General features: G+C 31.9%; 2 protein-coding genes across 3 annotated transcripts; one reads left to right on the top strand and one right to left on the bottom strand.

The window, feature by feature from the left end:
- The first annotated feature begins 2,087 nt into the window (after positions 1 to 2,087).
- LOC105797818 (auxin-induced in root cultures protein 12) lies at positions 2,088 to 2,944 on the top strand. The gene has a single exon (XM_012627730.2). The coding sequence runs from the start codon at positions 2,155 to 2,157 to the stop codon at positions 2,860 to 2,862; it is 708 nt and encodes a 235-aa protein (XP_012483184.1). The 5' UTR covers positions 2,088 to 2,154; the 3' UTR covers positions 2,863 to 2,944.
- An 885-nt stretch (positions 2,945 to 3,829) lies between these two features.
- LOC105797795 (autophagy-related protein 3) lies at positions 3,830 to 7,105 on the bottom strand. Of its 2 annotated transcripts, none has more exons than XM_012627718.2 (10): positions 6,838 to 7,105; positions 6,594 to 6,664; positions 6,362 to 6,478; positions 6,106 to 6,272; positions 5,812 to 5,897; positions 5,605 to 5,656; positions 5,377 to 5,442; positions 5,102 to 5,229; positions 4,763 to 4,865; positions 3,830 to 4,163 (listed from the first exon to the last, which is right to left on the bottom strand). In XM_012627718.2, exons 1-9 carry the CDS (start codon positions 6,996 to 6,998, stop codon positions 4,769 to 4,771), a joined length of 945 nt encoding a protein of 314 aa, XP_012483172.1. In that variant the 5' UTR covers positions 6,999 to 7,105; the 3' UTR covers positions 3,830 to 4,163; positions 4,763 to 4,768. The 2 variants fall into 2 exon arrangements, with proteins under 2 accessions (XP_012483172.1, XP_012483178.1); XM_012627724.2 differs by having other exon boundaries at positions 3,830 to 4,154.
- Positions 7,106 to 15,597: the final 8,492 nt, after the last annotated feature.

Here is a 15,597-nt window from a genome sequence, read left to right as displayed (position 1 = left end):
GTCTGATTGAAATTAACTATTTTGTTGTTGTTTCGCTATTATATTACTACTATTTTGTTATTATGGTTTGGATATTGTATAATTCTTATTTTATTGTTAATTTTGCTACTATTTTAGAAATATTTACTTGCTAAGTTACAATTATTTTAGCGTTATTTATTTTAATATTTTTAGTGTATTTGATGTATTATATTTTTAAAATTATTTTATATAAAATAATTTTAAAAATTTTATATAAGTTTAGTGGGTCAAGCTCGAGTTTAATATTTTCAATTTAAATCGAATTTAAAATAAAATTTTAAACCTATTTTTCGAACTAGACCGGACGCCATGATGAACCCTAACTCATATACATTGACACTATTACCATTTTCATATCAAATGCACATTAGCATGGTGATTTGACGTTACCTTGAATTTAACATTGATGAGTGTTTAGGTACTCTTCCTAACAATGAAAAAACATACCCACATATTTATAATAATAAATAATATCATATTCTACAATATAAAAATAATGGAAAACTTTTAAGTTTATATATTCAATTTATCATAATATTAAAGAATTTTAATATCATTTAAATAAATATTTTTACTTTAATAGTAAAAACACAATACTTTTTAAATAAAATGTTAAAAGATTTCAATAAAAAAAATTTAACCTCAATGTAAACTTGTTATACCCCTAATTCAGTAATGATACATGCTAGAATGAAGAATGGTCTGGAAAGAACCTTAGCAAGGACCCTCCACTTAGTGCGACTCATAAGCGTCCCTTTATCTCAAAGCCTTTATGGTGACCCTCCGTCTGGAGTCATTTGTGACCAACCATCTGTGAATCTCACTTAGGCCAGATGAAAGGCCACTTACTACAAGCAATAGTACTGTGCATGGCAAAAACTAACATACAATAGACCTGCCACCTAATTGACTGCACAGGCAGGTCTACGACTTGTATTGTCGATGACATGACACTACTTGACAAATGACCACCCTCTTATATACCCTGAAGCACGAGAAGTAAAAGGGATTCACTTTCTCTCCTCCAAGGAAACCTTATCTCCCTAGCCGTTTCCTTCCTTCTTCCTCTCCTCTCTTTCTCCTTTAGCTTCCTATTCCGACTCTTCGTGTATCATCTGACCTTCCAATTACCACTATCTTCTCCTCCTAGTCTCCTCGTTATTAATTTCTTGTATCAACAAAACTAAATCGTAATCTACCCTAGAGGTGCTCAAAGGCCGGGCCAAGCCCAACAAAAAATTTAGGCTGGTTTGTTAGGCTCGGGTTTGGCCCGAAAATGGGCCTAAAATTTTGTCCAAATCTGACTCGGATAAAAATGCTAAAACCCGGGTCTGACTTGGCCTGCCTGTATTAAATTTTATATTATTTTTAAATATATATAATACATCAAAAATACTATAAACATTAAAATAAATATTTCCCAACACATTGAGAATAAATTTTAAAAAATATGTATACTTAAATAACACTAAAATAAATATAACTTAACAAGCAAATGTCTCTAAAATAATAACAAAATTAACAATGAAACAGTGCTATACAATGTCCAAACAATAACAACAAAATAGTAGTAACATAATAGTAAAATAGTAATAAAAGAGGGAGAAAACAACAATAAAATAACATTAAAGTAACAAAAAAATAACAAATCTTTTTTGTTCTTTTGTGTATTTAGACAAACAATATTTTACTCGAGGCTTAACCCGTTTTTTAAAGAACCTTATTTTTTTTATGCTTCGGGGCAATTCTACTCTACCCAGCACATACACATACGTACCAAAATAAACCATAAAATCTTAAAGATTTTCGCACTATAATTGGTGACAACTTTGAGATGTCATCATACTCCACTCACTTAAATAACCATGTGCAGCCTTTGCTATTAATAACTTTTCTTTTATCTCTGTTTCAACTTGTTCTCGCCTAATTCCATTCAGATTGTGCATGTGATCTACCCTACTAAAACAAGCCCATCATCGTGGCATCAAACTATTGGATTCATAACTATAAGCCCGACTTAAGATTCCAGTTTCACCCAATCTTTCTACCTTTATATATTCCTCCAAAATTCTCCTAACATGAACCATAATAATTGTCGTCTCCACTTTCTTTGTCATAAAATCAAAAGAGAAAATGGGGTCTCTGTTTTGTCCATCACTGATTGTATTCTTTTCCCTTTGGCTTACTTTGATCTCACCTTCACATTCAATCGACTGTTCGTCCCTGAAACTTCCCGGCGGCATAAGACACTACTCCAACTGCACAGAGCTTCCCACCCTAAACTCCACCCTCCATTTCACCTACAACGCCACAAACTCCTCCCTTTTCATTGCCTTCTCAGCTGCTCCCTCCAACGCCGACGGTTGGATAGCTTGGGCCGTCAACCCCACGGCCACAGGGATGGCAGGTTCCCAAGCCCTCCTTGCCTTCAAGAACAAAGGCTCCATGGTTGTTAAAACCTATAACATAAGCTCCTACAGATCTATTGTAGAAGGGAAGCTATCCTTCGACGTGTGGGACCTGGAAGCCGAGGCTACCAACGACGGAAAGATGGTTATATATGGTTCATTGAAAGTTGGAGGCAGCGTGGGGAAGCTGAACCAGGTTTGGCAAGTGGGACCAGGGGTGAGTGACGGTCACCCCATGAAGCATGAGTTTGGTAAAGCTAATCTGGGTTCTTGGGGAGACTTGAAGTTGGTGGAGAAAGTAAGTTCAGGTTCCTCATCCCCTGCGCCGTCACCGGTACCTCATAATGACTCGGGAGATGGGTCCAGGGCTAGAGAAATATATGCTGGATTCTGGATCTTGGCTTTGGTTTCCTGGCTGGTCTCCGTACTGTGATTTTGAAGTGTAATAAAAACCAGCATATTTCATTATTAAAACATATTTTATTGAAAAGAGAATCCAGGTTGACCTGTTGGAATCGCCTTTGCATTATTTACCTTGTTTCGTCGAAGACCAAGAGTGATATCACTCCATTTCTTTCTTTCTTTCTTTACTAAAACAGTCAAATTACAAACTTTACAAAATATTACATCGGTATGTACTAAATTAAGAACAATAGCTAAACCATAATTCTCTTGCAAAATTACAAAGCTCTGAATAAATGATCCACGGCACATTTGAGTGACTCATATATTTCTTTTCCTTGCTGCATGTGCGAGTGGTAAGCAATCCTGACATAGTTTCCATAAGAAGATGATGAGTTGCAGGGGAAAGATTTCAAAACTCAGTTTCATTGGAAAAATATTCAAAAGCAGTTGTCACAGTCTCAAATCTAAGATTGGAAAATAGACAAAAGCGATTGCCACTGGAATCTTTTAAGTTTTGCAGATTACTCAGGATTGATCGTATGGTGAAATAGTAAAATTTATCCAAAGAAATATCTAGAAAGGTTGCACACGGTGTATCATTACTTTCCTTCTTTTGTCATAATTTTTCTTTGTTTCATGTGAGGCTGAGTTGTTGGAAGAAAATCTTCGGATTCTTTTAGTTCTTTTTATTTAGTTATATTATTTACAGAAGAGGAGAATGTTTGTAATTGCATCATAACATTAAGAGATTTGGGTTCATGCCAATGACATTCTTGCTCTCAACTCAAGAATTCCATTTTTTTGGTAAAGTTATAAATAAATGCTATAATAATGTCCATATCTTTTGAATGTTTCTGTTTGACCTCTGACTTCAGGATTTATTATACCCTCCATGTGTTTATTCAAAAGTTTTGATACACGTCAGGTGTTGTAAGTATGTCTTTTAGCTTGCCTTTTGTACAAAAAACACAGAGTTGGCTCTTCTAGAAATCTCGTTAGCTTTGAGTACTAGCACTCAACAAAGTACTATTTTATTTATATCTAGCAACCAACCATACAGTAGTCTTACTGATTCACAATCCCACTCAAGAATCATGTTTGTGACAAAATAACAATGTAGAAAGCTAAGTTTCAGTTTATTAACAGATGTATTTACAAGCGTGGCAGTCATTAATAGCTTATGAACAAACAGCGACACAATTATCTGTCATTCAGTGCTTGCAAGGATGGTTGACCATCCAGCGCTGACTGCAGACATTACAAGTAGCTTCAGGTATGCATCAGATAATAATCAACTAGCTCCAAATTGTCAATCTGTGCCTGCAAAGTCTGATAATATAGAAATCAGTTCAGTCAAGGTAAACTGTAGTGATATGAAGCTTTTTACAAGTATTATGGGTGTGGGTCTCGAATGGTACATGTAAAAGTGCAGGTTTCAGGTGGTACATAGACCCAAAATGAAAGAAAAAAGGGTGTTGCTAATCATCAGTCTCGAATGCAAACTGCACATGATACTATTGAGTAAATAGATAATTTAATGGTTAAAATATGTCATAGGGCTTGTACTCTTCACAAATTTGGAATTTAATCTTTTTATTTTTATTTTAATCTCTCTATTTTTAAGAAATTCAAGTCCAATTGTTAACTGTTATTTTTTTTTGTTAAATTTGTTGGTGTGACATTTTGAAATAAAAAAAATACTCACTTGGTAGCAACGTAACTAAAAAATGACATTGTAATAAATCTGAATTTAACAAAATAATTTTAACAAATTTAATAGTTGGACCTAAATTTTGAAATCTGAAAAGTGGAGGGACTAAGTTTCTAAAAGTAAAAGTACAGGGACTAAATTTCAAATTTATGAAGAGTACATGGACTTATGGCACATTTTAACCTAATTTACTAGAAAGCTAAGAAATGATGGTTACCTCTATTTAACTGCTGGAGCTACCAAGATCAAAGTCCATGGTGTAGTCATACTCAATTGTTGGAATTACAGAGGCTACAAATTTCAAGAACAAGAAAAGATACCTGCAATGGTCGAGTTGGAAAAAGGAACTCATGAGCAAAGTTTACAAGAGAAATGCCAGTAACATTAATAGCACAAAGAACCTAAAAGTACATGTATACTGTAATTTTAAGAGTAAGAAAACAATATGATCAGAGTTGTCGTAAATTTGTAATCACACTTGCACACATGTTTTATCAAAAGCTAAAAGGGTCAATTCACAGCAATTTAGCAGTAAAATGAGGGACCAAAGTTTTACTTATCAACTTCTGGTTCAACACCATGAGACATCAGCACATCAATGATCTTTTTCATCACAGCACCATGTCTGCATGGGTGTACAGACGCGTGTTTCCCAGGTAAGTGAGGATGGTCCTCGATAGTAACCTGTATCCAGGAATCAGAATGGGGTAAGACATTTTTCAAATTCTTAGGAGCATGAAGACAAAAATATGAGACAAGTAAACTGAATTCATACCCTAACTAAAACGAATGAAGTAAATATAAAATCTTAAATTGGCAAGTACAACATACAGTTTTGTGTGCATGGTCCTGACTAACATCCTCCAGCACAAGCTCTGGTTGCAAAAGCATCCTCGACTATGCCCAAATTAAGATGAGGGGATTGATTTGAGCCATATTGATTAGTTCAATTTTTGCTTTTAAATAAACAGAATGCAGTAAATGCAGGGGTTTCATGTTATTATTATATATGGCAAGGGAGAATTTGGGGGGAGGATGGCCCCATTCTCCAACACCTACCTCATCATACCCAGTAAGCCAGACCCTTGGAGTTTGATAGTATTTATCATACCTGCAAAGAAGATAAAGTTTAGCAAGTTTAAACTCTCACTAGATGTTTGGTTTGACATCAAGTTAATGAGTTATCAAGAGAAATGTTTAAGATTGAGAAGCGCATATTCTGACAAAAAATTCTAAGCAAGTTTGCGAGCACCAGGATTATCTTACGTTATGCTGACATCATAGGTTCGGGTCCGTAAAATATTGTCATCATCAGGCTCTTGAGCAACAAGATAATCTGATGGTAGAGTTGCCTGCATTGATCATAGGCGAATCAAATCAGTACATAAATAACCTTCGAGGTTATCCATCAGGTATGCAGTGTCAAGGTAGTACAAGAAATTAGTTTATATGCTTTCAACTTTTATAGAAGGCTAATCTACACCAATTGGTTACAGAAAGAAAAGAAAAATAAAGCAATGAAAATCAATTTGCCTATCAGATAAGTTTCTCAGGATTTACTGCATCAGTCTCAATAGCATTGTCAGCTTCTTCATAGTCAGCCATGTCGGGTATATCTTCTTCATTTTCACCACTTCCAAAATATGAAGGTATTGACCTTACAGTCTCATTCTGCCTTATTTCTAAAGTCTCCATTGAAGGCAAGATTTCCTCCACATCATTTCTATCTGTCAGGAAGAGAAGTTGCATAAGAAGTCCAAATTTTCATCTTAGTTTCAAACAACTAAACAAGCGCAATCTCAAGGAAGAAGATAACCTTTAGGTCTCCCATGAGTCGCCAACCAACCATCATTGTCTTCATTATCAAGAAGAACCTCTCCTCCAGCAGCTTCATACTCTTGTTCCACCGATGCAGCCCTCTTCAGGCAAGGAACTAACCAGAAAATCACCAAATAAGATTGCTAGTAATGATCATGATACTAAATTCAAGAAAAAAACATTTGACAGAAAGAGAAAAGAAATTCAAGTAAAATGGTGGTCAATTTCACCATTCCTAGTAATCAAGTATTGCTTTTCGGGCGGTAAATAGGACTTCCTCTTGCTAGGCTCTCCTGATTCCCTAAAATTCACACCAGTCCACTGAATTAAACTATCGTACACTGAGTTACGCAGTCAAATTTAAATTTTAGCATAAAATAATCCATTAACATGGATATACAATATGAAAATCAGAATTGATTGGTACAACCATAGAATCATAGAACTATCGAAAACACTTGGAGGAGAAAATACCAAGACCAGGTAGGGCATTTGGAGACGAGATTGTCGCCCGCGAGGATGAACTCGGAGACGCTCAAAACCCCTTTCTCTTTAAAAGCAGAGACGGTGCGGGGCCCTGTTATTCTCTCCACAGTTCCTTTGAATGCCTCGTGAATTTTCTGAGAAAGCACCATCTTTTACGATCAACCGAAACTCTTGCGGTTCAGTCGAAGATTGAAGAATGAGTTGAAACCCTGGAGATCCTTATCGACGAGGTGGACAGCGAAAAGGATTGCCGAATGTATTTGACTATATGGGAAAAAAGCCAAATAAATAAATAAATAAAGGGTAAATTGCACCAACAGTCACTCAATTTTGAGATAGTTGACAAAATAATCACTCTGATTTCAATTTAGTCACTCAAATTTTGAAAAATAACAAAACAGTCCTTTTAACCATTTTGCATTACAAATGTAACGGAAAAGTGACATGGCAGTTAACGGATTCCTTGTTGTCATTAATCGGACAGTTGGACGGTTAGCACTAATTTAAATAGCCCATTTTTGCACCAGTTTAGGGTTTAGGCAGTAGAAGAAGATGAAGAGAAGAAGAAGAAGAAGAAGAAGAAATGGAGATGTCAACCGTGATTTTGGTATGCTATTGTACAAACCAGCCAAATTAAACACGTTTTGATCCAATGACAACCTAAGTAGGAGGTTTTTTGGGTGTAAGAAGTTTGGGAGTGGGTTTCGAAAACCATGTCGTTTTTTCACCTAGTTTGATCCACCATTGACACCCTGCTCACGAATTGTGTTGTTAGGTCTTCTGAAAAATGTTAGTACATTGGAGGATGCAAGGAGGAGAGAGAGAAAACAATGGGTTTTGGTGCTGCTATTTGTAATATTGTTGCTATTTTTTAAACCCTAAACCAGCTTATGTGATTGATGGTGTTGTTGTTGTTGTTGTTGTTGTTGTTAGCACTAAAAACCAACTTATATGGCTGCCGGTTTTGGAAGGGTATTCTTTCATGGCTGCTAAGGGTCCTAAATGTAATGGTTTGTAAAGGGTAAAAGTTTGCTTACAGACTTGAAAGTTGAAAGACTAATTGTAATGGGAGAGTATTCTCACACATTTGTATTTCATTTCATTTGATTTTCTGAATGTTTAATATTCTTTTAAGACTTGAAAGAGTATTTGGTTATTGTTTTTTATTTTCTTACATTGCATGGATCAATGCTCAGGAGATAAAACAAATAAAAAAAGCCAAAAAAAATTAGTCAGCGTTAAACTTCTTTCATAATTTAAGTTCAAACTGTTTACAAAAAGAATGGCAAACTATTGCCAAATTTGCCTACAATTCAATACAAATGAATAGATTTGAATTGTAGGCAAATTTAGAAAAAAAACTTAGTAACTATATGCCTAAGTTTAGATAACAATAGCAATCATAGGTAAATTTACAAAAAATAATTTGCCTAAGGTAAGAAATCAGTAGCAGTAATAGGAAAATTTACACAAGTTTAAAAAGTTAACAAAATAAGCGTCCGGTTCACAATGTCATTGATGGGTCTATCACAGATGACTCTTGAGTAGAAGGCATCCATCTAATAGTGGTTGGTTTCCTCTTGAGTAGAATATGGTTGAAGAATTTTATCATTGGGCTACGCATTTGTGGAAAGACCACTAAAATTATTTTGTGACAATAAGTCAGCGGTGCTGTATTCCAACAACAATAGTAGTTCATCTAAGTTAAAGCATATTGAGATAAAGTTCCTACTTGTGAAAGAAAGAGTGCAAAATGGACAAATATCCATAGAGCACATTGGGACAAACTCCATGATAGCGGATCCTCTCACAAAAGGTTTACCACCCAAGGTCTTTCATGAGCACACTGCTCATATGGGTGTTATATTATTTGAGGATATTATGGTTTAGTGGGAGTTTGTATTTTATTTGATTTATGTTTGTTTTCAGACATTTATGTATTTGGTTATTTTCTGAGCAGAAATGAAGTATTCAGTTTATTCATTTTGTTTTGTTATTTTGATACTGACCTCACTTAAGTTTAAGGAGGACTAGTTGAAAATAGGCATGTTTTGGTTCACATTGCATGTAATTTCCATGCTACGCATCCATGATTGATTTATGTCATTTGACTATATTTGTATATGTGACCATTGATGAGTTTAGTCATGATTGATATGACAAAGACTGCTTTGATCCTATATGGATATAGTCGATGGACTAGATTGTTATAGAATATCTTTTAGATATGATAGTAAATTTTTGAGCTCATAAAATTATATAATGACATGTAATTATAGAGTAATTAATATATATGCAATCAAAGTGAGAGATTGTTAGAAAATATGGACGTCACATATATAATAATAGTAATTACATGCTATTATTTACTATCATAAAATATTAGCCCAAATTAAAAGTGATTTAATTTTGTTAAGGTTTATTGGACTTTAGTTATTAAATAAAGTATGGACCAAATATGTGTAAATACTCTAGTAACTAATTTCAAATTGATGATGGGCCGATTGGAAATTAGGGTTAATGTGCAAAAGTTATATATATTAGGGTTATGGTCCCCAAATTACACATAAGTAACTTTTCTAATATCTCAACCTTAGAAAAGAGAGAGACACCTTCCTACTTGTGTGCTAATTTGGAAGATCAAAACCCTAAGATCCGTAGATTTCAAGAAATCGATGAATTCAGGTATGCTTCCACATCTAGTTTTGTTCTTGACTTGTTCTTGATGATTTGACATGATAGATTTCGGTTTACAGTTTTAAGTTTATATTAGATCTTGTTTTTACGGTCCTAACATTAGGAATTTAAATCTAACTTAAAAACACAAAAAAAATCACTATTGAAAACTCATCTGCCATTTTCTCTCCTTTAAGCACTCATCAATGAAAAATTCTAAGAATTAAGTCTAAACTTCATTCAAATCTGATTTCCACCATTCAAAGGATATTCTAAACTCATTACTAACACAAATCTAACTTGGAAACATCAAAAACCTAAAGAAATCTCAACTTTCTCTCACTAACACAAAAATCAAGAGCAAATTTGAGAAAATGGAAAATCATTGCAAATCCATTTAGGAAGATTAGAAAACCATAGATTAGAGTTAGAAAATTCATTAGCTTTCTGGATCTTTAGAAATCAAATAAAAAATCAAACAAAAACTGTTTCTCTCTCAACTTCCACACTCTTGCAAAAATGGAGAAAATATAAGAAAAAGTGAGAAAATACATTTTGATTTTTAAAATATTTACAATCTTAGTGGAAAATAAATCTACCTTTCAATCTAGAAATCAAACCCTTGCAAAATTATAGAAATATTTGAGAGAATTTAGTGAGAGACAATGAGAGAAAACTTAATGCTCTTGCAAATAAAAAAACAAACTTGCAAATAAAAAAACAAACATAAACCCCATTCAAAAACTACCAAGGGCCATATTGCTATTGGGTCCTTGGTCAAATTACCTTTTAAAACCCCAAAACTTTAAAAATCTAACTTTTTCTAAATTATAAAATTTCAATAATTTTTTAAATTTTACAATTTAATCCATAGGCTATAATTACTAAACTCTCAATATTAACTAACTAATGATTCTAATTAATACCCATTTACTAATTAATAAACCTCTAATTCGTTATCATGCCTATTTTTGAAAACCTCTTGATTTTACTTCTTGGAATGGATGGGTTTAAGAAATTTGACCTAAAACCAAAATTTCCAATATTGACAAAAGCAGGTCATTACACTATACGCATAAATAACCAAAACCATATTAGCTATATAACATCAATACAACTCAAACATGACCAAAAATACATATCATTAAGTCAATATATATACATCTCACTACCAAGATTCAAAGGTAAGATATATAGAAACATTAAAAAATAGAGATAATTCTAATATGACACAACTTATAATATGCCTCCTCTTCATCGTTGAGATCAATAACCTATGCATGGAAAACAAACATTCTGCACATTAATCTTTCCTCAAAGCTTAGTGGCTCACACAAGCTCTAACGATACTATATATTATGCAATGTCTATTAAAGACAATTTAAACACTAATACATGAATTGAACCACAATTCACATTTTATAAAATCCCTTTTACCATATTCTTGCCATTTAACTATTTAACTTCTTTACTATATCTTATCAAGTAGTCATCTTAACTTTGGGCATACTTTTTCTCTCATTAAATTATCTATGACTTTTTATTTTCTTTTCCTCAACTTTAACTTTCTTTTATTAAATTAATCTTTAATTGTATCAAGTAGACTTGTAACTTTGGTTAGCTATGGTCCTTTGAACTTTATAAACATATAACTATGGTGCCATCCTTTCTTTGGTACACATGTGAACTCTTTAATTTGTAATAGGAGTTCATCAAGGATAAACTTTTATACCTTTTAATTTCTTTAAACTATATAAGAATTTTAAGTAATCTTTACTATGCATTCTATGATTAACTTAAGGGAAGTTTAAATCTATCTTTATAATTATATGTCATTACCACTTTTGATCAAGTTTACATTTGACATCTTTTCTTTATGTTTTAACATTTTACGCCTAAGTAATATTGGAGAAAAAACTATATTAGATAGGTGGATCTATGTCCAACCAAACTCTCCAGATAGGAGAATAAACATTGTAAGCCAACCAACTCTTTACAGGCATAGAGTACTGATATATGTGAACTGTAGCTGTAAACTATAACTAGAAGGCACATGAATTGCAAACTATAACAGTGAGGCACACAAAGTGTAATATAAATCTCTTCGAAACTCTTCAAGAGCTCAAAACGCTAACTTGTACAACTTTTCCATATAAAGACATAGTACCACTACTGTAATTCTATGACATGCCATATTTATCAAATAATGTCCTATCTGGTTTAGATGGGCATTAATAAGGATTGTAACATTAAATTTCCATTATACTTTTTGCTTATTTCAAATACATAACTATATTGTTCTTATACTTTTAACTAGGATTACCTAATGACTTTTCAATCTCTATATATTCAAGCTTTTAAATATAATCTATACAATCTAATTCATCAATTAAACACACAATTCATTCTATATAACAACTGTTACCTTGTAGAAGCTATAACATATGCTTACTTTGTTCGTCCAATACTTGTAGTTTAACTTTTTAACTCTTGAGCACAACTTATTTCTTTACCCATCATTTAGAATGCTTTTTCATGTTTAATTAAACTATCACTTATTAAAATCATGGTTCTTACTCAATTTAATTTCCTATACATCTAAACAGAATATAGTAGGTTAAAGTTTGTAGATTACAAACCAATTTTGCAAAGCTTTCAACTCTTGCTAGGCCTCAATCATCAACTATTTTGGCCTTGCCTTTGATGCTAAGCCCCTCACCAATTTTTTTAGCTTCAAAACCATACAAACAACAATTCATAGCAATAGTTACTATAGTTTCATATAAATTTACTTTTAGATACTATACTAAACTACCAAGAATTCTCAAACTTGAATGTGCTTCTCACCTCTCCTTTAGACCCTTGTTCAAATCGTACCAATGCTATACAAGCTTTTTGCTTACTAATTTTACTTCCAAAGGAATGAGATCTTTCTCTTATATAATTTTATTCTCTCAATTCCACTAGAACCCTAAGGATTTTTCTCAAATTGGCTATGAAAGTTCATTTTTGGCTATGAGATGCTTAAATGAACCAGACCAACTAACACACCAGAATGCTCGTATGAGCCAGACCAGCCAACACACCAGAGTACATTGTAATATAACACGATAGTCTGCAACAAATGCAGGACTTCAGTATATCCAGTGAATAGAGAATATACAAAAGTCATCTCCACTGCTTAGATCAATCCCATACCACGCACAAAATAACCTATTGGCATGCCACTCGTACTTTCTCCTAAGTTCGTCGGTACAGAGTATTTCATCACAGAATAATTCTTGAATAACTCACTATCTCATGTTCTGTTTATAAGTAGTAGTTTAACAACCCAACATTCAATATCAAAATTCCTACAAAAAAAGAGTAAAATTGTACTGAAATTAAATCTAACGAACTTACCTAACTAATCTGCAGTAACAACCAAAGTACAAGGACTACTCAACTACTTTGTCTTTTCCTCAATTATCAACACGGTCTTGATCAAGAATAATAATTTCATTCAATTAACTAATCCAAAAAAAATTAACTCATTTTATGCAATTAAGTCCTTTTTGAAATTTTACAAAATTACCCTCAATTTTTCACTTTTATACAATTTAGTCCCTAAGCCCAAAACATGCAATTTAACCATTTTCACTCACATTTAAACTTAACCAAATATGCAAGGGTCTCATTAAAGCCCATTTTTGAAAATATTTCACATCAAGTACAAGCTATTTTATCATTTTAATAATTTAGTCTTTAAACATTAAAATCATCCAAAATTACTTCACAAAATAGTCTTATCTAACAATCAAGCTTAATAATTTAACATAAAACTTCAAAAGCAACTCAATCTCATCAATGGCACAATTCAAAACATTTGACGATTTTACAAATTAGTCCTCGGGTTATCTAAATTAAGCTAATACGAGCTCAAAGACATAAAAATTACAAAAAAACGAGTATCAAATACCTATCGAATATAAGAACCCTAACTAGCCGAAGCTCTCCTCTCTTTCAAAAATGGTTTTTAGTTTAGAAAGTGTGAATGGAAGAAGATGACTAGAAATTTCTATCTTATTTTATTTTAATTTCATTTATAACCTAATTAATTGTACCCTTATTATTAATTGTACCCTTATTATTTCAATTATATGCCATTTACCATCCACTATGAAGAATAATGGTTTAATTACCATTCTAGACCTTCAATTCACCTCTTTATAGCTATTTGACCACCTTAATTTATAGCAAACAACTTTATCGTTTTTATGATTTAGTTCTTTTACCTAATTAACTATCTAAACAATAAACTTTTTAACCAAAATTTAATACGACAAGATGACCTCATAAATATTAAATATTTAATATTTAATATTTAAAAACTGAAACGTCGGAGTTTAGAACCGAAACCACTATTTTTTGATACCACTAAAAAACGAGCTGTTATAGTTGGAAGGAGAAAACCATGAAATTCTTTTTGCTTCTTTTCTTTTCTTGGATACACCAAATGGAGAGGACGATTTGAGAAGCTTCTCCATTTACCCCACTTATTTTACTTCATTAATTATGATTACAATTATCTATAATATATAAATAAAATCATGAGTTTGGAAAAAACTGATGTAAAAAGTTGTGTTAATTTTTTTTTAAAAAACTAGTTGTGTTTATTGATGTAAGATAGAATTATTACTTCAATAGAATTCTAATCATCTTAATTATCACTTGATTAATATTAGAGTTATATACCAATTAAATTTAGGCTTAGCTTTATAAATAGCATTCGATAATTATGCATATTTAATCAAGTAGCATAAAGAAAAATTACTAGTAAAAATGAAGATTTTAATGTTAATAAGTTAGAATTATAAAAAAGAATGAAGAATTAAAACTATGGTTCTTGAAGAGGCAATATCGAATTATATTTGAACAACAATAACGTTGGAGAGTGATTGAAGATTATATTAATTCATGATGAGGTAATATGATATTATGATATTATTATTTTAAATCTTCTATAAGTTTATGCTATGTGAAGCAAACACTTTTGAAATAAATTTTTTATCTAACTGTTATTTGTTTGACGTAAGGGAAAAATATTTTGTGAGTTTGTTTTGAAAAGAAAGTCAAATTTTAACAATTGTTTTTAATCACTATTATTAAATACGTTTACTAATTTAATTTAAATATTTTTCCTATTTATAATGAACTTGTATTATCTACATGTTGTTTTAACTATTTTGTCAAATTAACATTATAGTTTATTTATTTTATATAGTTCCAAATTTATATATTATTTAAAAATTAAGAAAAAATATTATTATCAATGATATTTAAAAATAATAAAAAATAAGTTATTTAAAAATTAAATACATAAATTTACATGCAATGATAATATTAGAAACTAGTTATTATAAAATATCTAAGGGTGAAAAAATCCACCATAGTGTTGTTAGTGGTGTTGGATGGCCTAGATTAGTCAATCCCACTAACTTAATTAAGCTTTGGTGACTTTACTATCAAGATACTTGGGTATCACAACTTTAGTCCTTTTACATACCTATTTAATTCATCTCCTTCTTCTTACATTAGACACATCTATTTGTTATTTTTTTTTATAGTTTAGTCCATAGGTCATTTTATCTAGTTGAATTTTGATCTAATTTTAACAAGTAAAATGCAAGATAATTATTAAGATGGCCGTTCATAGGAATCTAACTGGCTTGATTCTTGGTATAACATGAATTACAAGGTCAAAAATTCTTGTTTACTGCTCAGCCATGATTGGTGATTTTCAACAATTTTAAGCTATGACTTCAAATTTCTCAAAATCATATAAGAGTCTTTTCAGTTTATTGGAGTAATTAAATTTGGTGTAATTTAAGATCATTATACATACCAAAGCATGTTTTTACTCATTTATCAAAAGGGTTTAGCATCGGCTGATATAAAGATCTGCGAGCCAATGCATGTGAGTTTTCATGATGAAGTCCGTAAACAAGAGCTAATATATTCCCCTGCAAATTCTACTAATCTGTTAAAGTTTTAATACATAAAGCTTCTTTCTCTCAAAGTATATATCACATG

The sequence above is a fragment of the Gossypium raimondii genome, chromosome 7, assembly GCF_025698545.1.
Source record: "Gossypium raimondii isolate GPD5lz chromosome 7, ASM2569854v1, whole genome shotgun sequence".
Taxonomy (NCBI): domain Eukaryota; kingdom Viridiplantae; phylum Streptophyta; class Magnoliopsida; order Malvales; family Malvaceae; genus Gossypium; species Gossypium raimondii.
This window is presented reverse-complemented; position numbering and strand designations above follow the sequence as displayed.